The sequence below is a fragment of the Zootoca vivipara genome, chromosome 3, assembly GCF_963506605.1.
Source record: "Zootoca vivipara chromosome 3, rZooViv1.1, whole genome shotgun sequence".
Taxonomy (NCBI): Eukaryota; Metazoa; Chordata; class Lepidosauria; order Squamata; family Lacertidae; genus Zootoca; species Zootoca vivipara.
In genome coordinates, this window is record NC_083278.1 from 23,997,427 (window position 1) to 24,024,793 (window position 27,367).

Sequence of the window (27,367 nt, forward strand, 5' to 3'; positions counted from 1 at the left end):
TTTCAAACAAGCAACATCTCATTAACTCTCTGAACTTTTTTTTTTTTTTTTTTAAAAATGAAATTTCTTCACGATGTTTTTTTAAGAGTCTTATTTCTTTTCTTTTTTTTAAGTCTGAATAAATTATTTTAGTACACGGTCCTAATTGTAAGAGTTGCTCTTTTTTGTAATTAGTTCCTTTAGGCTTTGCCAAGTGGTTGTTAATCTATTAAATGTTCACTAAAACTTAGAAAGTGGTGTCAGGCCGTGCAGAACTACTGTGTTGTGCTGAGCCTGCAGACTAGGGCTATTGAAGACACCTGGGACAGCTTTATATTTTCATAGTAAGGTCTCTCAGCATTAGTGACAGACGGACACACTTAAGTTCAATCCGTCCCAGTTCTGCATGGGGGTAGAATCAAGTCTATCCAGTCCTGTTTCTAGGTGAATTTTTAAGGAGAAGTGTTTTAAAATCCATATGGTGTGGGGTTTGTTTTTAAGCACCTGATTATTTGTTCCATGTATTTGTACTTACTCTATTCCATTCAAAGTGTGGGGGTGTCAAGGAACCTGACAATAACTATTGCAGGTTTGGGGTGGCTAGGTAAACATTATTGCTATTTAACCCAATTTTAAAGGGAAGAAATCATTTTTAGAAGAGCAGAAGAAACACAGTGTAGTCCTCAGTCCCCCCTCATGAAGGATTGTCGATTCCAAGCTGGACGCGTGACCCAGATATGACGATTCTCCCGGATCGAATCAGGTGAGTCTGCTTTGGAGTACAGATTTGGCAGATTTCATGCCTAGCTCTGTGTGTAAGAAGTGTGGTTCTGACTAGCTAGTTCTCATCTTTGTGTACAGATACACAAGCAAAACAGGCCTTTAGATTAGGCAGTAGGGCTGCATTAGCTCCTCATGTTGTTGGGAATCATAGCTAAGCATAGATCTCTTATCCCCTCCCAGACATCCAATGGGAAGCAGTTGGTATTCGGGGCTACCTGAGTTTGCATGCTTATTAGCAACAGGACTAACAGAAGTAATTCCGAGTCCCCACTCCTGGGGTCATTCAACATGGGCAGAACCCTCAGATCTCAAGTACCACCACGGGGAGATTATCAGAAGTGAGAAATCATAAAGCCATTTTCAAGTCCCACACTAAAGAATGTGGAAAACAAGCCTTAGTTGCTAACATAGAATGCTCCTTAGGGTCAGAGTTGGAAACAACAGTTTTTAAACAACATCAAGACACTAATGCATGAAAACAAAGGAATGTATTTTTAAAATGTTTCCCATTGCTTCCAAAAATAATCTTAGATCAGATTTTTCAATATGTTCAAGACACTATTAAGTGAATATTTATCACTGGACGTAGCAGTTTCCATGGAGACACAAGCACCACACAAAACAGACACACAACAAACAAGGTAGAGTATGGTTGAAGTTTGAAGTTGTGGGGCAAAGTCACTAATCTTCCTACTGCCCTGCTGATGTTTATTTGAACACACATTATGAAAGTGGCCCCATGTAGGCCTATTCAGGAGCCAATTCCGCTGCGCCAAGCCACTCTTACTTGCCATGCAAAACAAATCCATTGCCAAATTATAATTTAACTTAAAAATAATAATACACCAATAAGCACATTAAAGCTATAGCACAGACTGTTCAGTGAATTCAGCTGACACAACCTTTGTAGTCCTAGCAGACCTCACCAGTTAAGGAAACATTCAACAATAACAGCAGGCTTTTTATTCGTTCCCACCCTGTTTTTTTTTAAACTCTGTATTCTGAGCTAGATCATATCAGATGGTTGCTGCTGGACTGCCGTAGCAAAGCTGCAAAATGTCATTGCTAGAATTTATATGGAGAACAAGATTAAGCATCCTTGGAAGCTCTTGCTGCATTTATCATAGATGATTAGTATTATGCCAGTGCAGACAATAAAGCGTTATGCATTTCCCCATCCAACAAACAAATATACATAGAGATATAGAGGCACAGGTTTGTTTGCTTTTACCCTGGAACAGAGATCCTGAGGTTTAGTGGAGAGGTTCTGAGGCATCTCCCTGCAACGAGTGGAAAGGTTCAGTATAGCAGTAGCAGCCATGTGCGCTGCTTCCATGTCATGGGTATAGTCAAAGCTGCTCTTGCTGCAGGTACTGCTGGCGCTGCTGCCTCCTCCACAGCTCATATTGCTGCTGCTGCTAGGGGCATAACTGCTTGTTGTGCTGCTAGTTGGGCTCGAGTTCTTACAGTAACGTTTTGCTGTGGGAAGGAAATATGACAAGGATGACTCAAAAGGGCCGGCACTTAGGTACGTACATGAAAAAAAGCAATACAAATCTGCAGAGAATGGTGTTCAAAAGGAACTGCAAAGACTATTAAGGGAGGGGGGAACCCTGCGTGTGTGTGTGTGTGTGTGTGTGTGTGTGTGTGTGTGTGTAAGTAAGGGAATCACTCCTGATAATTTTATGATATTTGAGTGTGGCTTCTTTTCAACAAGAAACCTAGATGCGATTCTGAAAGGAAGCAGAGTGATAATCTCCACAGTATTCTGCAGCAACACTCAGATCAGTTTTATAGCAAGCAAAATATGCAGAATGCACTACAAGGAGGGCTTTAACACACACACACACACACACACACACACACACACCCTCTCTGTTAACTGTTGGCAGGAGAAGGAATGCACTGCCCCAGGAAAACGGGAGAACTTGTACAAAGCTCCTAATTCACACTATTTTCTGGGGGCCTGACAGAAAAAAAGCTCACCGAGAAGATAATATGCTTGATCTCCTCTGTGTTGCCTTTGAAAGTGTTGCAACCTAAACAGTACATTAAGAAGGCACCCCTTCATTAGCTGAACCAGGAACTACTGGAATTCCTTTCTCACCTACCCAGCCAAATGATTATGAAATATTAAAAGCTATTATGTCTTGACACAATTTTTTTTGACAGTGTCTAATATACGAAGGTTGGTTCAGATGTAATGTCAAAAACCATGGTACCTGAAAGTTTTGCCTGTGGGGCAAATAGATGGTATTGGGGCAAGAATATAATCAGGAAAGTGGCACAGCGTTAAGGGGTAAAATTTCCTATCCCAGTTCTATGTTTTTGATCTGAATCCAGCCCCTTCCCCTGCCAATTGCAATGACTATTTAATTTCTAAAAGCCTCAGGAGACAAGAACGGAAGGGAAGCCTGCTGGATCAGGCCAAAGGACCATCTACTCCATCATTCTTTTCTCACAGGAAGCTCACAAGTAAGGACCTCTCCACACTTTGTCTATGCCTCTTCTAAAGCTATCCAGGTTCATGGCCATCACTACCCCTTGTGAGAGCAAATCCAATAGTTTAGCTATGCCCTGTGTGAAGAAATGCTGTCTTTTGTCTGTCCCAAAGAGCCTTTTCACAAATCTTCCATATCAACATCTAGTTTTGCCTGTGCATGGTGCAGATGGAGGGAAGAATGGGAGTTTCAAAGCAATGTCTGGGTCCCACGAAAGCCTATGCACAAACAGATCCTAAGCTTCCCTGGCCCAGGCAGTCTCTCTGTTTTAGAAGTGGTCATAGTGATTCAAACCATTTGATTTTAGAACTTAGAATCTAAGTTGCGTGCCTTTCGGCATACTATACCAATATCATTAATTTTATTTTATTTTTTAAAAAAGAACCCTCCTTACTGTCACTACTTTATGTTCTGAGCACACATTGATCACCTGACATTTTTTCTGATGATCTTTGACACAAGCTATGCCTCGATATTAACAAAAGCTCAAACATTCCTCAGTTAATATGCCAAACCCTTTGCTCAATTTTCATTTTTGACCATTTGGCACCATAAACTGATGCTTAATTTCCAGATACTAAAATAATCACAGATATTTAGACAACATTGTCTATTCAGAGAACAGCTTCACCCATAATTTGTCAATGTAATACTGAAATAATCAATATGGCTCAATATATAATTTGTTGACAATATGAATGCTATGGGGGTAATGTTGGGGCATGTCTGAAGAGGAGAAAACTCAGCTTCACCTCATACACTACAAAAATACTTTAGACTATATTTCTTTTTCCATCTCCGACATCAACATAATGAAAAAATTACAATTCAGCAATCAATACGCCATCAACTCTACAGAGATCCATTGGTGTATTAACTATACAGCCAAATACATCTGCTTGCTACATGCACACATGATACAATTTCATGGGGACAGAAGAAATGTTATGTGTACAATAGTAAAGATGTAGAAAGAAAAAAAACTGAGGTTGAAAAGAAAGCACAATTAATTTGTTTAAAGAATGTCAGCACAAATCTGTTTCTTCTTCCCACTCCTTTTGACTTTCCGCAAGTCATTCCTCATTTCCTTATTATTAAACCTCTAACTCCTCTGTATCCAGTCCCTTATTTGCTTCTATTGCACAACCTGTGATCTGCCAAGTTGAACCCAGCCCATCATCAACCATAAAGGTCATCAGCCGGAGCTCAAGAAACCCTTACAGTACTTTTGTTGCTTGCTTGAGACTTGAAAACAAATGCATTCTCTGTGTTGACACCTTCCCCAGTTGTAGACTGTCCCTTCCCTGGAAACATGTCTGCCTTATGGCATTTTGGCACCAAACAGAGACCTGTTTATTTGCCCAGACATTTATGGATTGTTAAGTACAGTTATGGAAAGTTGGCCACTGCTTCCGTTTGTGACTGAACCATGACTGAATTTTAGAGTTCTGTTTTTATTGTCTCATAATTGTTTCAAATTGTTGTAGTTTTCAGTTCCAGTATGTTGTAACCCATGGGTGATGTGATGAGGGATTGGCTAAGCATATATTTTTAAACAAAATATAAGGAGAAGGGGTGATAAGGATATGACCATTAGAATTATATCTATTTATACCACAAGTTGTACAAAACCATATGTAAGTTCCCTGGTCATATGTAAGTTCCTTGGGCCAGGGAAAGCTTACTTCTGTATTATACACTAGCTTGCTGCTGAAGCATAATATACTACTCATTAGTAGCACCAGCAGTGCAATCACAACATTGGTTGGATTAAATCCAAGTACTTCTGCCTAACAAGGATGTGCTTTGATGGAATTATAGCTATTCTCATCCAGTGATCTTCTTTTCTTGCTTAATTCTAAATAGAGGTGAATAGATAAGAGAAGAAATTTGTGTCAGGACTGAAGGTTGCATCCAACAGTGTGACTGCATGAGCAGAACAAATACTGTTCATGCAATAGAACTTCCTCTCCCTCTCCCCTCTCCTGCCCGATCTGCTCTCCCTAACCTTCAAGAGCAGGTTTTGGGTGTATCTGTGGAAGGGGAGGAAAAGTTCTACTGCGTGAGCATAAGTCATTTGTCATGTTCAATGACTTTGTTGGATACAAATCCTTACATTGAGGGTTGACCCTACCATTAGGCAGAGTGAGGTGGCTGGCTCAGGTGGATGAGTTCGGCTGTCACGAAAGGGCAGCAAATATTTAATTTATTGTCATATTTTTTTTGCTAGGGAGAGGGAGAGATGCTTGTGGTATTTTCTGCATGTGCCAACATAACTTGGCCAGTCTTGGTTACTATGCACCTTGACTTGAAGAGTGCCACCATTTGCTGCTCTGCCTCAGGCAGCAAAATGTCTTGGATGGCCCCTATTAGCCACTTTATACTTTCAACACTAACATCAATACAACTAACCATCACTACACCTTTTTATGCCTCGCATACAATACATGCCAACTTCAGTTCATACTTATTAATAAAATGTTCTCTCACCTTGCACAGTGTAGATAAGCCCCATTTAGATGTTCTCCATCACTGACAATCCAGTTCAACAAATCCTCACTGAATAAGCCTACATCTTAAGCACGTTCTCAGGCCTCTGGGCTCCCCTAAGAATGCTTAAGTTCTTTAGTGAACTGAGGTCCTAAAAGGGTAATTCCTTGGTCCTGACTACACCTTAATTTATACAAACTATGAAGACATAATCCATGCCAATTCTTGTGTGTGAAGGCTTCAGTGCATACGCACAATAGCTGTAATCCCTTTCGAAATCCTACTAGTTCCTCAAAAACTCGTTCACACCGGTTTTTATTAAATTTGTGTATAAATTGACACGAGAAAGTAAAATCATGGCTAGGTGGTTGCCATCTACTGCCCTGCTTCTGCAAATGAAATCCATGACTGGAGAGAAAAATGGTTTGTGTGTGGCATTACCATAGTTTGTCAGATAACAGATATTGTAGACTTGTTTTTCACTATATACTCATACTGTTTGTTTGTTTGTTTGTTTGTTTTTAGAATAAAAAAGAACTCAAAAGGTGGGTGTGTATGTGTCTCATACCTGCGTTTCATGTCTTCCCCCAAATTAAGAGTTTTAGGTGTCCAATAACAAGAGAGCACAATCAGTCCAACTAATGGAACCTGATATCGTTATCTATGTTTGTTACATACAAAAAGAACGCTACCACAGAATTTTGTTGTGGAGTCTAATTATGCATATCGGCATCGGCACCTGGCATTCTCACACAGTGGACAAGGCCTCAGGATCTTAGCGAGACTCACACATGCTGACACCTGTCTGGTGCCCCCTTGTGCTAGGCACCTTGAGTTGTGAGTAGCTGGATAGGGAGTGCTCTGTATTCCAAGACAGTGCTGCTCCAGGCACAGTGTGAACTATCATCTAAGTTATGTCAGGATTGGCTGTGGGTGGGAAGGGATGCAGAATTACCATACAAACAGGTCCCAGAAACACTCGAGCCCTCTTCACCATGATGCATCTAGAAAGTTGGGCAGACTGCACACCTCCCACTTTGCCTACACAGAATTTTGGTACAGTCCAAACACAGGATTGCTCAAAGCGTCATCTGTTATTCTGGATACTGCTGGCATGCTTAAACAGGCAACAGAAGTCTCTTGCTTTTTAAAAAGAATTTATAACCCCATTTTCTACAAAACCTTATACCTTGAAGGTTGCCTCGCAACAAAATGATGCGAGCATGCTCCAGTTCGTACATCTTTCGCTACTTTTCACACCAATCTCACTCTATGTCTGTTCCAGGATGTAAGGTCTATTGTGGATTTTTTGGACTATGGTTAAGATTGTCACTTGGACATTTCTGTACCTCTTATTCCCTGCTAGGAAGCAGATTGTTTTACACTGACATGTTGTGTATTAAAACACAGAAGTGAAAACATGGCACACATCTCCCCTCCCTCCTTCTCCCCACAAAGGTCTGGTAATCCTGTGAAGTCTCGGTGCTAATCCATATTCCACAATCATTATACTCTCTCCCGTCCCCCCACCAAAGTACAGTCATCAGCAGAATCAGGTGATATATAAGAATTACAGGTTTTCCAGCACTACCCTCCCTCGGCCCAAAAAAAACCCATCAAGAATTTGGTAATATATTAGGCCCATAATTAACATGACTAACAAAAGATGTTGGAACTGCAGCTAAGTTCAACACATTTCCATTTCTCAAACCTCAGAGAGCAAGCACATTATCTTTGTGAGTTAGCAAAGCGTTACATAACCCATAAGTCAGGCTCTCCTAGACATTAAAATGGATGCTAAACCACATGGCCTGGGGCCACTGCCCATTTGTATTGCAAACTTAATAACAATAATACACCAAACTCAATCATTAGACATTATTTGGGGGGGGGGCAAAGCAATCCAGAATCCAGCATGATATAAAGTTTTTGATATGCTTTCATGAACAAGTTCCAGGCAACACCATCATCATATGAATAGAATTCCCTTAATATAGCAGAAGTCTGCTTATCTGCTCAAAAAAAAAAAACCAACCTTATTATTGTTGCTTTTCTGCAACCTACCTACTGTTGGCCAAAGTTGTTTATATGTCAACCTTGTGTAATTAAGGACCAAGTGATATCGACCTGTGCCTCAACTATTTGGGCCTAATGGATCAGGCCGCAGAAGCGGTTGTGAGCCTCAAGGCTGAAATTTCTGACATAGAAAAATGCAGAAACCATACCATTTTTATTACTAACAAGCAGGGAGGTGAGATAAATAGACTTCCGCTGTATTACATGGGCATGAACACATACAATACTCAGATGCGGTCTGCACAACCCACACCACGGTTAGATGCAGATTGGTTTCTGATGATTAAAGAGTGTGCACCTCATACCATCATATCCTTTGGGGGAAATATCCCTTGATTGCACCTTGGGAGCTATGGCTCTCTTGCCATATGCATGGTTGTCATAACTGTTATATTCAAACGTAGTCTTAGAGTATTTCTCTAGTTCCTTGGCCAAGTTGGAGCGGGGCGTTGTGGTGGGGACATTGTTTCTGTAGCCATACTGAGGGATCTCCAGCTGCTTAACAAAACACATGGGCCTAGAAATTAAACAAAGACAAACAAACATGTACAGTGTGTTAGACAGATAATACACAATTTGAAGCCTTGATAGTAACACTTCTTTCAATTTGTTTACTGCACACAAGCAGCAGCAATGCATTTATTTATTTATTTATTTTAGCGCTTAAGTTGTGTTTTAGCAGGACACCTTCCTTCAACAAATGCCCAGAGAAAACAAATTATAATTACACCACATGTGGCTAATAGCAAAAGAAATAGGGAAATGGTCCTATTAAAAAACAACAACAACAACAACACGCACACACACACATGTATGTTCCCTTGCTATACAAGGCAATAAGGGGAGGAGCATAATTACAGCAGCTCTGCAATGAGATAGCAAAAGTTATCTGAGCATATTACATGTGCATATAAGTTTTGGAGCAATAGCAATTACAGGGCCTACCTGCTCCTGGAATACTTTCTAAATCTAGGATGATCAAGGTGTGGGTAATGAGTCCACATGTGCTTTGATATCTAGTGTGTCCACCAACCTCCTGAAGTTTATTCATTAAACTATACTACCACCGGACCTATATTTAACAGCACTAAAATTTTGAGCTGGATAGTGCTGGTACCATCAATCTTTTCAGCTCCCCAAGAGGGCATAATGGTTGACATGCCTCCTTTATACATACTTTTTTCTCACCTACCATGAATAAAAGGAAAACCTCATATTAGCAGGCTTGTTTGGTGAGATCAGACATTTTTAAAGTTCTGTGATTTGACTATTTTGCTGTTTCTTTGCAATATCTATGGTCTTATTTCAACTGCTGTTGACCTTACTATCGCTGGGACCTCATTATTGCAACAAATCATGGTGTGTAATACTGTGTATAAAATTAGAAGCTTCACACAACCCCTCCCCCGGAAGAGACCAACTCACGTCTCTTCGAAGGTGAGGGGTGGCAGGACAAACTCATCCCTGATAAATGTGGCAATGTCATTTTCAAGTACTTCCCCATCGCAATCATAAAATGGTAAATATATAACAATGCAAAATTTTAAAAAAACATCATGTATGTAATAAAAAAACCATCTAAGCTGAAATAAAATACAGATGGCAGATTTGCTCCAATGCATGTGTGTAAATTTGTTAAAGGAAAGCCTCAACTGCACCATCATGGATGGGATCTCTGATACGTATTACAGTGGTGCCTCGCTAGACGAATTTAATTCATACCACGGGTCAATTCTTATAATGAAAAATTCGTCTAGCGAATACCATAGGAATGCATTGAATTTTTTTTTAAAAAAATTGCGCATAGGAACGCATTAATTGAATTTCAATGCATTCCTATGGGAAACCGCGATTCGCTAGACGAATTTTTCGTAAAACGAATTTGTCTAGTGAGGCAACCTCCGCTCAAAAAATCCGTTCGTTATTAGTTCGTAATTAGTCTTACAGGGCGTTTGTCTAGTGAGGCACCACTGTTGTTTGTTTAATAAGATGGTCTAATAAGATTGGTTGGCTCTGTGCCTCTCAAAGTGAATGTGAGAAATGTTACATAACCATAAACTTTTAGACATCTAAAGTATTATTTTGTTGGAATTTAGGTAAAAGATACGTATGTATAAATAAGATTTTATTACTCATCCACTTTGATTTTATTTCACACGCTGGGGTGGAAAATTACTTCTGAGAGAACAGAGCCCAATAGTGTTCTGCAAACACAGAACCTAGATCAATAAAGCAAAAAGCTGCTTATACTGTGCCGTCAAAACAAATACTAATTGTACACTGGATCACATATTCTGTAAATCAGATTTCTTCTTAAAAGGCTTTTAAAAATGTATCCTACTTCACTTGCAGTGCAAAAGGATTATTTCCCCAGGAAGTAACCAGGCTTCAGTTCTGGATGCCAAAGGCACCACCACCATTTTGCTCAGTCGGAAGACAAAAAGGCAGAAGCATGTTGTTGCAGCTAGGACACATCTTTAGGTCAAGGTGTGCAGCAAAGAAAACCCCCCAAAAAACTTGGGCACTTCTTATGGGTTACTCTGTTTGAAATCAAGTTGACGGTAATAACAGCAGTCGATACGTGCTTAGCAAGCACAAATATCACAGGGTGAACTTCAGAGTTTTCATCTTAAGATGAAGTCAAATCTGAGGTGACAATGTAACTCAGATCACCTATCAAGATCTGAGAGGCACGACAGTCCCAGCGGCAAAAGCAAAAGTGCCAAAACATCTAATTGAGGAATCTGTCAAAAGCTCAGGTGCTGCTTCTTATAAGTAGCTTCTTCTGCATGGCATTTGACTTTGCACTAAAGAAATTCTGGTTCGAAAGCAATAGCAAGGCTACACCAGCTTTGTTCTGTTTCTCTTGGCAGCAGCCGTGGAAGAGTTATCTGTGGTATTGTTGTTTTGATCAACAAAGGAGTTTCCCCCCAAAATTGTATCTGAAGCGGAAGAGTATGTGGTACACCAAACCCTAAATTTGTAAACTCACATCGCATTTCTGAATGATGAACAAAATCAGCCATGCTTCTTAAAAATAATCTTGTTTTTCTAATGGCACAGGGAAAGCACACTGGTACATATGTGATGTCTGCGCCTAATTTAACTATCACCCCCCCCCTCCATTTTTAGACTGTAGAAGAAGCCAGAAAAAAAAATACCAGGGGAACTCTGCAGTGTTTGGCTTTCAAATAGTGGCATTCACTATTACCGGTAACAAGTTTTTACCGTGCTTTGCATTTTCAGTCTTCCAGATTATTGAGTGATTTGCAACAAAACCTGCAGTTCCAGGGCACTACTAAATGAATTTTCAAATACCATTTGAATGAAGGTTAGAAACATCATTAGAAGTAAAAACCACCACAAGATTTCTAGGCTAAAACACAATTCCTGCTCTCTTTTGTGTATGGACGATACTATTAAAATGTCTTTGCCACTGGATTTGCATTGCCATTGGATTAATGAGAGATCTGAAGGCACTCTAAATGTAGCTTCAGACATCATGTTTGTGGGTAAATGCATGTGGAAATGAATCCAAAATAGCCCAGCATGTTTTGACCAAACCCTCAGCTTTGAGCTTGAGTTTGGCTGGATTTTTTCAGATGGTCCAGTATCAGGCCACTAAAATTGGTCATTAGACGTGTCATAGTGAGAGAGGAAAACAGAATCTAAATCTATACATTCAAGTTAAGCCATTCTGTTAATGTTTATAATTAACTGGTTTCCTGACAGAAAACTCTCTCTCTTTTTTTCCCTAGGAAATGCTGTGTAAATCTACATATATGCATTTAATTAGAAAATATTACAGCAGTTGGGTGACCTACACAGCACAGGACTTAGCCTTAGGATCCTGACTCTCAAGATTCCCAAGAAATGTTACTGCTTCAAGGAAATGCTTATAGGTTCTGCACAGGACAACCTAGAACTTGTATTCCTGAGGAATGAGATGAATCATGAATTATTGGCAGCAATAAAACTGTAAGCCATATGATGGTGTAACTTCATCATTCTTTTTAGAGAGAATAAGAAGCCAACTAAACCTCAGTGGGTGGTTTTCATTGTTAAATCTAAGAATGAAAATACTTTTGAATTAGAAATCCATACTGGCAAACTAAAATTTTGAAAAATAGGGCTTCTGGTTTTCATTTAAACTGATATTTACTAGTAAACGCCTGCTGGAAAAAACAAGACTTACCGGTAAATATTAGTTTATTTCCCAAAGATATCAACTTTTTTTCACACTGTTCTTAGTTTCAGAACTCCAGCAGGCAGCTTTACACCAAACAATGCCTAAGACAAAAATGAGCTTTTCAGCTTTATTGATATTTGCCAAAAAAACATTAACCCACCCACCCCCAGGGTATATTGGTAGGCAGATAAATGCTGAGAACAGGATCCAGAAGCCCTAATTCTAAACACTTCTTCAAGGGTCGTATACTCTTTTTTTAAAAAGTGCTCAGGCTAACTTATTATGCAATTAATCTGGTATACACTATTAAGTGTTAGAGCAACTCTTAATACCTCAAGACACGATCTGATGCCTGGTTTGATTTGGATGCATCACAGCTCTGATGCTTCTCTTGAGCTTTAGCCAGTTTCTCTGCTGCAGCAATAGGACATCCCGAGAGGCTGCAATTACAGAAAGAAAATGTAATTGTCGTGTCCTGAATAGCTTCATAGAGCCCTTCTTAGTAAATATAAGGAGGAAGCTTGCCAGGAACAAAATAATCTGCTTTCTGATGCCCTGAGTTACTCCTCTTCGATGCACAACTCTAGCCTTTAAAGACACAGGGCTGACATCATTAAAAATAAAATAACTTCCTATCCCACTGTACATAAGAAAAGTTCTGTGAAGCGTGTGATCCACCAAGCCAAACATACTTTCCAAGCTACATATTGCGGCATGCCAGCCAGGTACTTGAATATTACCGTTTTAGCCGTTCTACAATTTCTGCAAAAAAATAAAAGTTTAACGAGCTGTTGATTAACCACCATAAATAGCTGGTGAGCTGCAATCAGCTTGATAGGTCACAAGTTCTGCTTTAGTTTCGTGTTCTTGTAGACGTGCAGGAGAACACTACTGCCAGGCAAACAGAATGAAAATCTGAAAATTCCACTTTGCAATACTGTCGGCAGGATTGCCAACAATCCTGCCGAGAGTATTATCCGCTTTGGAAAACTTTGTTGTTTATATCACTACACTGGTATTTCAGTGGCAATGATGTGTAGGCCAAATTACGCAGGTTAACACATTACACAATCATTGTTTTGCTTTTAAATTAAGGCTGCAACCCTGAAGCTGCTTATTTGAACATAAGTTTTGCTGAATTCAGGACTTACAACTGGTAAAGATGGGGCTGACCTGCAAAATGAAGCTGTGCCAATCGTAAATCAAAATAGAATTTAGCCTATAAGTGAAGATATTGCTTGCTGCTGAAATGGATGGAAAGCTGCCTTGGAAAGAACCCAGAATGAGGATACAGGAGCTATGGAGCTGAGCATATAATGACAGGTCTGCTTCTGCTAGAAAACAGTTTATGAGAAAAATAAACAACACACTGGAAGTAGCATATATATGAACATTATGACGAGGTAAAGGAAAAGTTGTTTATCTGGTCATAGTTTGCAATATGCTTATCTGATTTCAAAATTTCTACAGAGGAAATCAATACACTTTATGGCAGAATTCTGAACAGAACTTCACTCTGAATCTTCCTGAGATCTAGAAAGTCATTCTCCCTTCTATAGGGGGAAAATAAACCATAAAACCATAGAAATGTTTAAGAGAAGACACAATACAGTAGACAAAGTTTCCTAAACTCTTCCATGGATTACATGGCATGCACTGAGGTGACATGACCACTGGAGTTCATTCATTCAGACATCCTCCATGCCTCTTAGCAAGAGATTACTTTTGCTAACCAGCAACACCCATTCTCAAAGTAGATATCTTTTAGGGAGCATGGCAGAGGGGGCCAGGAATGGAGAATCAAATAATGCAGACAGAAAGAGGAGTGCCAAACAGCATTCCTTGATGTCTCAAAAGCAGTGGATCTGAGACATTGTGTTTTAATAATCCTACAGCTTTCTCCAGTGTATTGTCAAAGCCATGGACATTAAGCAGGGTCAATATTTTTATAGTCTCATTTAAGGTGGTGGACTCTCCTTCATTAGAAGTTTTTAAGCAGAGTTTATCTGTCATGGGTGCTTTAGTTGTGATTCCTGATATATTTATTTTTAACTTCTGGGCTCAATTACAGTGGGTTGGATCCAGAGTAAGCTAGTTGTTGCCCTTCACATTGGCTATATTTAAGGGCAGGTTAAAAACATTTGTTTGTCTAGGCCTTCAGGTTTTTGGTTGATGTTGACTCTGGAGCCAGTTATATTATTTATCGCTGCTGAGTTGGGTTTAAAATGTTTTTATTTTCATTTTTTTAAAAAGCTGCTATTGTATATTCTATGTTGTGAGCTACCCTGCTGGAGGAAGAGTGTGGTATAAAAGCAATCATATATAAATGAAGTCCCACTGATTTCAATAGAAATGAAAGTCAAATCACGAACACCACAATCCATGTTTACTCAGAGGTTAGTCTTACTGAATTCAATGGGGATAAGCCCCATTTATGTCGGATTCTCAGTCTGGATCCAACCCTTTTATCTTCTGTAGCTTCGAATGGGACCATCTCCAAAAGCAAATTAAAAAGAAAACAACTTCCTGTGGATTTTAAGATAATTTGAAAATAATCCTGCTGTTTTAGTCCTTTATACTAGAAGACTTTACTATCTGTGTATAGAAATGTATTTATTTATTTATTTATTTATTATAATTTCCAGTTCTACACAATTTGTTATTCACAATGCACTGGAATCCACAGCACTTCATGAACAAAAAAAAAAAGGTTAGTAGGCTAACATGGTGTAAAGAAACTGGTTCTGGTTCTGATTAGATACACCTTATTTTAGTATCATCGGTGATATTCTCCAGAAGTGCCATTTTAGATTTCAATCAGGTGGCAAAGAGATTTCAGTAGAGATGAGGGGCTTTTGTGTGTGTCAGGATTCGTATCATGGTTAAGAGGCTACTCTTTGAAATATTAAAGTGCATATTGTGAAGAAGCAGATCATTTTAAGAAATTTGTCGCAGCTACTTTTTTTGTGCCTCAAAACAACCGGAAATGCAGGTGACTCATATTCAAATACAGGTGAGAAATGATCACAAGCAGCCTAAAGCATTGTGGGAAGGAAGGGTAGTTAGCTACCTCTCCCCCAATGATAGAAAATACCTATTGCAGCCTGCTGAAGGAATTTAAACTTGTATATTCAATTCTCGCTTAGGAAAGGCAAATGCTGGCAAACAGTGACAAGCCTTGAAATATAGCTTATTATTTGAATTAACTGTGCCCCAGAGTTAATCCTCCCATACGATAAGCCGTAAAGGACAATCAAACTGAGCACATCAGTCCACCTGCTCAATTAAAGCCCAGAGCATCTTCACACACACACACACACACACACACACACACACACACACACTTGTCAGGAGACTTTCAGAGGTGTTGTTGCTGTGAAATGGTATCCACCTACATTATAGCTCAGTGAGCACATCATCTTACCTTCTGTGAGAATTCCTGTTGCTATTTACGTGGCCTCGGCCTGTGCAGCCTGGTGTAGGACACTTAAGAACGTTTTCATGCATGGCAAGAACTTGACAAGGAGAAGGAAAGGAAACAGCAGAGTGTGGAAACAACAACAAGAAGAAAAAGATTTCAAGTCCCAGTTTGTAGGAAGCCATTTTAGTACAAAGCAAGATTAATTAATGATCAGCATTCCTGAAAATAGACACGTGACAGGTATAGCCAATAAAAGCCTGGTGAAGGAAAGATGTGTTGTGGTACTCATTAACATGGGGATGATGTTAATACATTAAGAGTTATGGAGGGCAGGTTATCTAACAATTAATGTGTCTCTGGTGTGACAGTGAAGCAGGAGGCTGCATACATAAGCACTGAGCAAAAGCACTGAACAGAACAGTGGTGAGTTGGAGGTTGGAGCAGTTTTAAGGTGCATATATGTAATAATGAACTGATTAGGTACACAAAACGGGCATCCAGAATCTGGAGTCCATAATTGCATAAAATGTGTGCGAATTCTGAGGTGCTGAAAGCAGTACCAGAAAGATCTTTGATGCCCAGCTATGGAATTGGTTCCGAGCCCCGCAACTGCCTTGATTACGTAGGACTAGCACTTGTTAAAAGTTCAATGGCAGTTACACTCATGTGGTGATCAGAATAATTGCTTTAAAAAAATAATAATCTATAGCTGTCAATAAATCATAAAGGGTCCAAAAAAGAAAAAAAAGAGGGGGGGGAGAAACCAATATAAGCAAAGAATGTGAGCACATTTTAAAGTCAAGGGCGTGGTGGAGTGATAAATTAGGAATAAAAGGAGCCAACAAGGTCTGGTTTAAACAAAAATGGGTTGTCATTTTCCACCACCAAGCAAGCATTGGGGAGGGGCTGCAATTCAGCGATAGGGGAGCACACTACTTTGTAAATTGCATCTCCACTATTTTCCAGTGTGGGATTTGAAATATCAGGGATCCCATCCTACAGATCTCAAAGTCTCTGGATTCAATACAATAGGACAGTACTTATAATTTACTTGAACTGAAAACCATTATGTGCCAAACATTCACTTTTTTTAAAAAAAAATGTTTAGAAATAAATTGAGCTGCATCCAATTGGTGTGCATGTGTACAACATGGAAAATGCTCAAATCTGTGTCACTGTTGCTGGACGACTAATCATTTCAAAGGAACCAATCTTTAAAAAAATCATGTGTGATGCTTACACAAGAGCCTAGGACATAAGGATTAAAGCCTGTGCAAAATTGATTTAAAGAATAGTCACAACCACCATCATTCATCACCATCACCACACTACTAGCAGTGTACTAAAGATGTGAAAGCTTCACTTTGGATTTTCTGCTATTCAAAGCTGTTCTTGAAACATGCTTTACAAGCCCAGCACTGCAGGAGTAAGGTAAGGAGAGGGGGAAAAGAGATAGATAGAAAGAGAGAGATGATCTCACCTTTTTCACTTTTGTCACTACTGAACATGCAAACCGTTTAAAGCTATATTCTTCTTTGACTGGTAATGTTTTCTAAATGCTTTATGTTTACCATTTACGTTGGTGGTGGTGGTGGGGAGGAGATGAACCGCTTTGAGCAACTGAGTAAACATTTGTGTTTGAGAAAATTATAGGCCTTGCTAAACTGGAAATTGAATTCCTTTGATCAGCTCGATTCACACACCAGCTAAGAAGCAGTGTTGTTTCCTTAAGAGGGATTTCCCTTTCTGCGAGCTTTAAGGGAGACTACAAAATGGACAATATACTCTGCGGTTGATGCCTTCATTCCACTTTAACTCCAGACTGAGTAAGTGCTTTCAAGACTCAAAAGTTTCTTGCAGCTTCTCTCTCCAAATCTTCATTATCTATGGCTTTGTCATGTCATGAATGAAAAATACTTTTTTCACTTGATATATGTGATGATACCACATCACATGGTAATTACTTCTCAATATAATGGCAACATGCAGAAGCACTCTCATAGCGATATTGTTTTCAGTGGCAGATATATGAAGAGCTGCTTTGCGGAAAATGATTGTCTTCACCCTAACCCGATAGGGTGATCCTTCAGGAGAATTGAGACAGTTTCCTAGTAACACCGTGTGGAATTTGACTAAGTTCTAAACAGAGGAGACCCACTGAAATTAATGAACATGACTAAGGTCCCTTAATTCTAGTGGGAATTCTTGATCTCGCTACTATATTAAATATGTTGTTCTGATGTTTTATATTTATTACTGTATTGTTGTTTTTCATTGCAAGCCACTTCCAATACTGTTTTAATGGAAAAGTGGGGTGTAGATATTAAATCAAATACAGTGATACCTTGGCTCTCGAACTTAATCCGTTCTGGGAGTTTGTTCGACTCCCGAAACCGTTCGAAAACCAAGGCACGGCTTCCGATTGGCTGTAGGAGCTTCGTGCACTCAATTGGAAGCCGCGTAAGCTGCGTCAGACAAAACGTTCGCAAACCGGAACAATCACTTCCGGGTTTACAGCGTTTGGGAGTCAATTTGTTCGACAACTAAGCCGTTCGGGAGCCAATGAATCAAATCTACATGTAGCCCAGCTTTTAGAAAGCCATCACCTTGCAAAGACTGGATAGCTCAGTTGGTAAGAGTGGGGTGGTGGGGCTGACAAGTGTGGCGCTGATAATGCCCAGTCGCAGGTTTGGTCTCTGGGACAGCTGCCTATTCCTGCATTGCAGGAGGTTGGCCTGGATGACCCTCAGGGTCACTTTCCAACTCCATAATTCTATGACTGGAAGCCTTGTTTTTGTAGTGCTTTGAAGCCTCCCACAAAATCTGAGAATCAGATTAGTATATTCTTCTTAGCAGGTGGGTGGATGAGTCCTGACAATCTAAGACACTTATGGCACCTGTTTTGTTTTTTTTTACATATTCCCTCTCCCTTCATACCTCTTATACGATTGCAGCATTTTTGCACTAACATCCATGCAGAGCTGTATTACTGCAGGTCAACCACAATTCTAGAGGTCAAATATTTAAATTAATTGCTTGAATAATTAGATATATATATATATAAATTTAAAAATGAACCCAATTGCGTATTTTCAAAGTGGAAGGAACGTCAGCTCCTTTATTTGAACACGGGAGACTCTATTCAAGAGATGGCTATAATTACTCAGAATTGAAAGCAGTACTGTTTTGTTTTTTTCTGGTGGGGGGGGGAATACCTGTGGTATAGAGAAAAACAAGTGTTTGCAAATATCCTAATACTATCAGAATAAAAAGAATACAGCTTTAAAACAACTTTCTTCAAGCATAAAGGTTAGTATAGATGTGAACATGATGAAATAAAGGAAAAAATGCAAATATAACAGAAAACAGTTTGCTAAATTGAGACATATCATACTGGAAAAATGGGACAGAGAAAAAAAGAGAAGGGAAAAAAAGTTTCTTAACGCATGCTAGAAAAATTTGTGTGGAGTTTTATCCCCAGTTTCCATGAAACAATGTGGACTTACTTTCTGGAGGGACCCTATCTTTGTGTGGGCATCCTGACAAACTGCGGTGATGGGGGTAAAGCCCCGTTACATGGCCAGTTCCATCACACCCAGGGGTAGGACATTTGCTCTCTTTCTTTTCTGTTCTTGAGGGATCTATAATTTACAACAAATGTGTCAAGTGAATTATGTTTTTTTATTTTTTCAGATTTCCAAATGGACGAAGGTTCACTTAATGAATTCAGTTACTCTTTGGAAAATGTTCTCAAAGAACACTGGAAGAAAACACATCTATGACTGAAAACATTTTTATCTCCTGCTTCCTTCTTCTGTACCGTAGGCTCCTATGATCACAGCTGTCCTCCATTCATGGAGGGTAAATGGTGGTGACTTTCTTCCAGCAAAGCCACACACCACTTTCAACATAACTTCTGTCAAGCATTAGCTATAAGATGGCTCTGTTTTGAATTTGTTTTAAAAACTTTTTCCCTCACATATATTGAAGTCTTGAGATCTACTGCGGGAGAAATTCAGAGTACTGATGATAGTGGACCCAGCTCCTTGCCAAAATTATTCAAAGATGCAATGCAAATTAATTCTTTTTCAATGGCATGTTAAAACAGACAACACTGTTTCTCAAAAGCTTCCTACAGAATATAAGAACTTACAGAAAAGGATGTTTCTTTCCACTGAACATTAACTACAAGTTGTTGTTGTTTTAAAAAAAGTTAAGACTTGCTTTTAAATTGTTCTGTGAAGTCATCGTATATTTATAACACTTAGATATTCATAACAGTCATAATGAAGAGTTGCATCACATTTTGCTGTTTTCGTAATAACCTACGAAAATTATTTTTCTTATTACGCTTGTGTGTGCGTCTTTGCAGGGAATGTTGTGGAATTACTGCTGAAATTCATTTGGAATTAAAACTGGAACCCCCAATAACATTCTTTTACTGAATGCATGGTGGGGGTTGTACTAAAATACCCCTGCTCTTTCCATTCACACAATCGATTATCCTAGGCTAATTATCTCCTGAGCTAATTTCAACTTCTGATTTGTATCCATATTCTAGGGCAGGGGTAAGCAGCTCTTTAAGATGTCGCTGGACTTTAACCCCGATCAGTGTCAGCCAGCACAGCCCCTGGTCAGGGATGTTGGGAGTTGGTACCCAACTCTTTCTTGAGGGCACCATGTTGGCTATCCCTGTTCTAAGGAATCTGGCAGAGCATCAATACTAACTAGAATGATAGGAGAGGGAGGCAGATAAGAAAAGTAATGTACCGTACGTGTCATGATTCCTTGAAATAGCCACTCTCACCCTCAACCTCCTTGCCCCACTGGTTTTCTTCTTTCAGATCCCATTCTCCCCATCTCCTGCTTTGGTTAGCTTCAGTAGCAATGCTAAAGTTCTTGCTGCAGTACTGCAACAGCCCTGTGCTGTTGAGTGCCATGAAAGGCAATTTGGTTTTCATCTGTCTCGGCCTATAGAGGCGGGTACTGGGAAAGATGGGTGGAAGATACAACCAAAAGGGAAAGGGAGACGAACTGGACATAGACTGGACATAAGACACAGGAAGCTGTCTTATACAAAGCCAGGCCATTGGTCCATCTAGTCTGTCTACACTGGCTGGCAGCATCTCTCCAGGACTTCAGACCAGGGACATTTCTAGTCCTACCTGGAGAGACCAGGGATTGACTCTGGGACCTTCTGTGTGTAAAAAAAGATGCTGTACCACTGAACTACCTCTCTTTCATTTCTGACACTGGACCCCGCCCAAAAAGGGGGTCCTGTTCACTCTTTTTCGGTCTTTCCTATCTGACAACCATTAAAGGGAGAAAAAGTAAGCATGTATAAGGAGGAGAACCATCTCCACCACTTCAAATCATAGAAGAAAATTGCCTGTGACCTTCCTTGGTTATGCCTGTGTGAATCAGAGGCTGAAGTCAGCTGTAAGAGAATTGGCAATGCCTAAAAAGATAGGGTGATGATCCTAAAATAAATGATTGTGTAAATATCAGGGCTGTCATCTCAGCACCGTTTTCCAATTTGTGTGGCAGTAAAGCCATGTGTACAGAAACAGGCAGCTAGAGCTAATCGTATCTCCCTAACAAATACAACAATTCACTTTTTTAACATATTAAAAAAAACCAAGATGTCTTACACCTAAAATGTTAGGTGCAAAGCCACTTTCAGAGTTCAGCGGTACACAGTAAAGTTTACATGATTCAGGATAGTTGAGCAAAAGGACCCCTGTGAATTCTGATCAGAAGCTCCAGATCAGAACATCATCCTTTTATACTGTTGCAATGCTTTAAATGCAGTATACTAGGAATAATTCATATCCAGTATCAAACAAATGCAGCCAATGTCACTCATAATATTCTGTCAACCAAACTCAACCATTTTAGAATTCATCCTTTTAAAGCAATGTTTTCATTTTTATTTTATTTTTAAATTATCTATCAGCACTATGTGTTTGAACCTGGCATTATGACTCCCTTTGCTCCAGGAAGGACATTAATTCCCTTCAGAATGTTGTTATTCCACTGTCTCAAACCTCATAGGTCTCAATTCAAATCAAACATTATTTTTTGACAGCTCAAAGTTTGGAGAAATTAAGGTGCTTGCATTTTAGTACTTAAAGCACAGGTTAAAGCAAGAGATTGTATTCCAGGACTGGGGTTTCTAATTAGTGCTGATTACGGATATATTATACACTGATTCGCAACTCAAGCCAATGTACAGGAAACTCTGTGTTATTTGGCCTCTGCTATATATTTGAGCAACGATTTTTTTCTGCCAGCTCACAGAATAAAAGTGAGAAGCATATGCAGGAATTTAGCGTGCCACTCCAGGAAGGCTTTATAGTGGCGTGCAAACAGTCTGCTTTTACTCACGGCAGTAGTTTCCCATGACTGGCCTGCCATGATGGGAGCCAGTGCACATGCAACTAAAAGTGGCCAGTTTCATGCGCAAAGGCACATGCTTCCACACCTTGTGGTAAATGTGGCACTGCAGAGGGTTGGACCAGCTGACCTTGGAGGGAGGGTCCCTTCCAATTCAAGGATTCTATAATGCAGTGTGCCAGTCACCTATGGAGTCCCACCAACAGGTTATCAATAATCCTCCTGCTTCTGCTGCTTGCCTAAAAACTTCAAAAGACAGGAATGCTGTCGTACATCTGGCACACTACATAACATGGATGGGGAGACTGAATTTGCTTTGGTAGGCCATAAATTGTGCAGGCCTACCCTTAATGGTTTAAATCCAAAGGGTTTCGTTTAACTAGGTTGACAGGGCTTCCTGACAGCAGGAAGACCAATATATGCATAACCCCCTGCCAAATTTTAAAACAAAATTATAAAGCAACACAAATATTAAAATGCTCCATATTGGTGACTATGTCTGTGGCAGATTATTCAGCCCAAGAAAACAGAAAGAAATTAGTATTGGAGCTGGGAATAGAACTCATCAATGTCTTTCTCTATGTCTCTGAAGTTATGTTACCTCTTGACAGCCATACCATTCATTTGCATACATAAAGCTTTATGGAACTCTTTAGATAAAGCACTCTGATATGTTATATTGTTGTCCAAAGAATCCAGCCAATAACAGCATTGGGTGATATCCAATATCAGTCAAACTCAGAGCTGACCCATTGAATTCAATGGGACTACTTTTAGTATGATTTAGTTGACTATCTCTCAGAGTATTTTGGTTCTTTCTATTTCATATGACAATAATCAAGCGCAACAAGGTACAGTTAACTCAAAAGAGTATAAATCTTCACATCTTAGTTAATTAGATAATAAATGGGAGGGCATCACTAAGATCAATGGATATTACTGAATTATTGCTATTCATGGGGCTGAACCATACAGTATTCACATCTTAATTTGAAACTCAAATCTGCCTACTCATAAAAACAATGCTTTAACTGTAGTCACTAAAGAGTAGTGTATTTCAAGTACAATGCTAGAAACAAGTTAGGCTGAGCGAATCAGAAATGTGGGGCAGGCTCTCTTTGTTTCTTGGTGACTGTTATGGAGCTTTACTATCAAAATGATTATTTGGTCCAAACAAGGAATGGAAATAGCTTTATCTAGTGTAAGAAAATATTGAAGGAGAACTTAATACTGGCACTTGGGTAATTCAATTTAAAATCATAAATATTTCCCTACTGCCATAGGGAAAGTTGTTGTTCTCTACCAACTCTTGATACAATTGTCCAGCCAGGACTGCAATATTATCAGATATAATTTTGCAACGGTGAGGTTAGGGACACAAAGACGTCCGGATGCTTTCTAACATGGAAAAGCATATATCTATAGAAAGGATTGCCTCTCGCAATGTTTTTGGAACCCACCATAGGAAAGCAGCGGAAACAGAATTGTTAGGCATTCCTTTTGATGCATCTTCTTCCCTACATTAAAGTGTGTGTATATTCCCTGAGATGTGTACCACTCATCTCCCCCAGGAGGAGACACAGTTGAGGGAATCACCTGTACTTGATGATGAGTGGTGTTAGAAGGTCATAGCCTTCATTCATTCGCTTTTAAATTTTTTACAGTAGAGCAAAGAAGGTATTTGGTTATTTATTTTATCCTGCTCTTTGAAAAGAATTGAGTCTGGACCCCAAGTTTCAGGTTAACATTGCCCAAACTTTCAACTTTAGATCTAGGTATCGCTTGTGACTCCTGTTAGCATCATTGCTTATATTTACGTTCAAACCCCCAAAGGTACAGAAGCACCTTCTTTTTCCCCTGAGGGGGTAATGTTTAAATGATATTGGGTCGTTGATTAAAGGCATGTTTTAATATTATAATATATTTTGTAAGATAAGCACATTATTATTATTATTATTATTATTATTATTATTATTATTAAATTTTTACTTGAATGGTTTCTCAACTATTTGCTGATTCGTACAGTGCTTTCTTTCCTTTTTTAAAAAAACAGACTGTATTTTTTCCTTAATTGCAATAACAAATCAGTATTGAAGTATATACACATTACTTTATTGTAGCATGTAATGGGACAGTGTGTTTTTCCTTGTATGTAAAAATAAGCATTCCTGATCAATTTGAGATATTTATTTGCCTGGACAAGCATAATGGGCATAGCATGCCAGAAGCAATTCCCATAATTGCGGCAACCATGGTGAAACTGTTTGCCACTCATACAAATTGGTGCTTGCCACATCCATGATTTCCTTGCCCATACATTACACTTGTTCATACAAGTGTGTGCCCCAAAGTAATTTGCATGTACATAAAAAATGTATTGGGCGAACTGCCTCAAACGCAGTCAATAACTCAGGTGTTAGTATACGACAGTGGCTCAAAACTGGATTGCAAGAAAGATTCATGCTTTCGTCATACTTATGTAGCTTATGAGGGATGTATGGGTCTTTTATTTGTCTTACAAACTTGGCTTAAGGAAAGAAAAAGTCTCCTGTGCAGATATATTGAAAATAATGTTTTAATATCATAATTATACTTTACAGCCCTGTTACCAAGTTCATAATATTTTTTTTAAAATACAGCATAACAATTTAATAAAGTGATGCTTTGAAAAGCACAGCATCATCCATAACCATCTAGGTTATTCACACCTCCCTCCAATGATTCTGATTCCTCAACTCCCATTAAAGTTAATGGGAGTGAAAAGTATTCTGCTGTTGGGAAACTTTACAAGAATGCAGACTCATAAAAATAGCATGTTGATATTTACACTGTATATACCCAGACATAATACATGGTTAGGGTAATTGTTTATGTTTTGTCTTTTTTGTCTTATATATTGGATAATTGTTATGGTAGCACCTTAGCTATTTCCACAAAGGCATGAAACCAGTGGAGTGGAATGCATATAAGAAAGAAATTGCTATTGATCTCAGCCCAGGCCAAAGCATGCCTTGCATAGCAAATGATTTCCATTACCTTACTATTAAAAATAATTAATGTGCAGTCGTTGCCCCTATCTCATGTTATCGGTCACTCAGATACTATTCAATTTCTATCAAGCAACTCTACATTTTATATGGGAGAGGGTTCATCAATAACCACCATCTGGTTATAATTTTATAAATCAAGATGCGCCACACAGTCCAGTCTATAAAAATATGCATTTCCCAGCTAATTGGCTGTCTTGCACAAAATCTTAACGGATAAGTCAATTCATGCAAGATGTATTTGCCTTTAGTTTGAAAATCATAAAATATATTCAGCATTTCAGGATAACCTTGTCTCTTTTAACATGATCTCTTGTTCCCTTTGCTGCTCCTGGCACAACGTAATGTTCTACCTAAAGACACAGAGCATTACTTTGAACTACTTGTGCTTTTAGAATTATTTTTTGAGTGCAAAAAGCACATTCAGGTGCATGGCTTGTTAAGATTCACCCCATAGTTCATCATAATACAACATACATTAGATAGAAATATTACCTTTACCATAATATGGCTTTTTGACATGGCCGTCACTGGACTTAGACTTCCTGTCGTCTCCAGAAAGCTGTCTCGGAGACTGCTCCTCATAGGATCTCATATTATCCCTCCTTCCAGCTTCCATTGCCATTTTTTCCCTCATGGCTTTTGCTCTTTCTGTTTCTAAAGCAATCGCTTTCTCAAGCAGCGTTAAGTTTCCTTTCGTCATATCAAATACCTCTTCCGACCTATCTGAAGTTACAGAGGCGGTGTCGTCATCTCTTTCGTGACACCCGTCCTCTTTTGCACAGCTAGAAAAAGTTCTAGATCTGGGGCTCAACTGTTCTTCAAGCCTCATTAAGTTCATCATATCAGAATAATTCCTATCAGATGTCCTTCCTTGGAAATCATCTTCTTGCCGGGCATGTTGGCGAGAATTCATGTTTTGCTGTTGATTCCTTTCCTGCGGGTTTGTCTCGCTGAGTTTCCTGGCCAAATCAAAGCATTGGTTCCTCAAACATTCCAGGCTACTGAGACATACTTCTTCATCGCTCTCTTCCACCATTTTTTCTGTAAGCCCATTGTTGGTAGACTTCCCCAACATCCCATAGTTCATATTCCTGTTTTCTTGCTGAGACATACTGTCTGCATAATTTCTGTCATTAACGTTTTCTGAAAGCACTACACCATGTCCTTGTGCTAACAATTTCAGCGAGTCCACAGTTTCCCTAACAACGTCACTGTCTAAATCTAAACTCAGCTCACTCTTACGACCAACATTTTCATTTTTGTCGCTATCGTCTTCCAGGCTATTAGATGTATTGCTATTCATTTCTGATTCTGTCCTGGCTCTGTACGCTGCATCCTCTGCAATTTTGCCAAGATTTAACAATGACTTCGCCACCAGTTCATCGTAATTATCATACTCATCATTATTGTTATCATCTTTTTCTGTGTCTTGCATTCGAGTATTGTGACAATTCATTTGATGGTCTTCTGCATAGGAGGGGAAAAAAGAACAAAGAAAGAAAGAGAAATGGAAAAGGAAAGGGGAAAAAAGTGGCTAGAACTGGAACTGTTTTTGCAGTACCATGGACAGAACACAAACCGCCTATCAATCATACTTTAGCATACAGTGGCTCATAAGCACTAAGAAAACCATATTAACTGAATTTTAGGTTACAGTATTAAGAAAACAGATGGTTCATATGGAGAAAAGGACACTTATACCTTTGCAAATTTCTTAGTGAAGCATTACTGGACTTAGAAAACATATTTTCTTACCAATTTTTTAATCTGACATTATAATCTCAAATAGTTTTTAAACTTTTATTTTGACCTTTTCTTTCTACTTTGCTTTTTGAAAACAGTTGGATTATTTGTGTTAGTTTACTTGTGTGCGTTCTTTCAAAATATCCCCAATCCAATTGTTCAGCTGTTAACATTTGGGGATACACACACACACCTAAAAGGTTATTCATTTAAGCTCCACAACACTAACATATATTATAGTATTATTATATTATATTATAATATGTAATCACATTTTCCGAGAGGATCAAAAGACATGGGGCTCTTGGGGAAGTATGTAGTAGTTGGATGTTTCAATTAATAATTATAGACTGCATATCTCCAGCATATAATTTTAAAAATACAAGCACATAAAGGCATATGCATGCATTCTCAGAAAGCATTTTGTTTGTCCAAAGAAAGCAGGCAAAAACCCTAAAAAAAATAAATCACAATAGTAATATTTGCGAAATACTGCCAAGTGCTTATTAACTTATGTACAGTGGAACCTCGGTTTGCGACCGCAATCCGTTCCGCAGAGGTGTTCACTTGCCAAAGACACACTTCTGTGCATGCGCAAAGCGGCGATAGAGCACTTCTGCACTTGCACGCGCTGCACAGATCGCTTCTGCGCATGCGCGAACTGCGCAGATCACTTCTGCGCATCCGATGCCATGGAACCCGGATGTAAACACTTCCGGGTCCACGGCATTCGCTCGCC

The 27,367-nt window shown here is 39.1% G+C and overlaps 1 protein-coding gene across 2 annotated transcripts in view; it reads right to left on the reverse strand.

The window, feature by feature from the left end:
* Positions 1-27,367, reverse strand: part of MYT1L (myelin transcription factor 1 like) — a 104,518-nt gene that overhangs the window by 39,759 nt on the left and 37,392 nt on the right. Inside the window, exons 5-11 of one of the 2 annotated variants that reach the window (XM_060272462.1) lie at positions 25,384-26,352; positions 18,946-19,080; positions 15,443-15,533; positions 12,351-12,458; positions 8,135-8,346; positions 3,199-3,201; positions 1,994-2,241 (exon numbers count right to left, since the gene is read on the reverse strand). In XM_060272462.1, the coding sequence (XP_060128445.1) occupies positions 1,994-2,241; positions 3,199-3,201; positions 8,135-8,346; positions 12,351-12,458; positions 15,443-15,533; positions 18,946-19,080; positions 25,384-26,352 (1,766 nt within the window). Of the gene's footprint in view, positions 1-1,993; positions 2,242-3,198; positions 3,202-8,134; positions 8,347-12,350; positions 12,459-15,442; positions 15,534-18,945; positions 19,081-25,377; positions 26,353-27,367 lie in introns of both variants that reach the window. The other variant, XM_035109921.2, reaches the window with a different exon arrangement.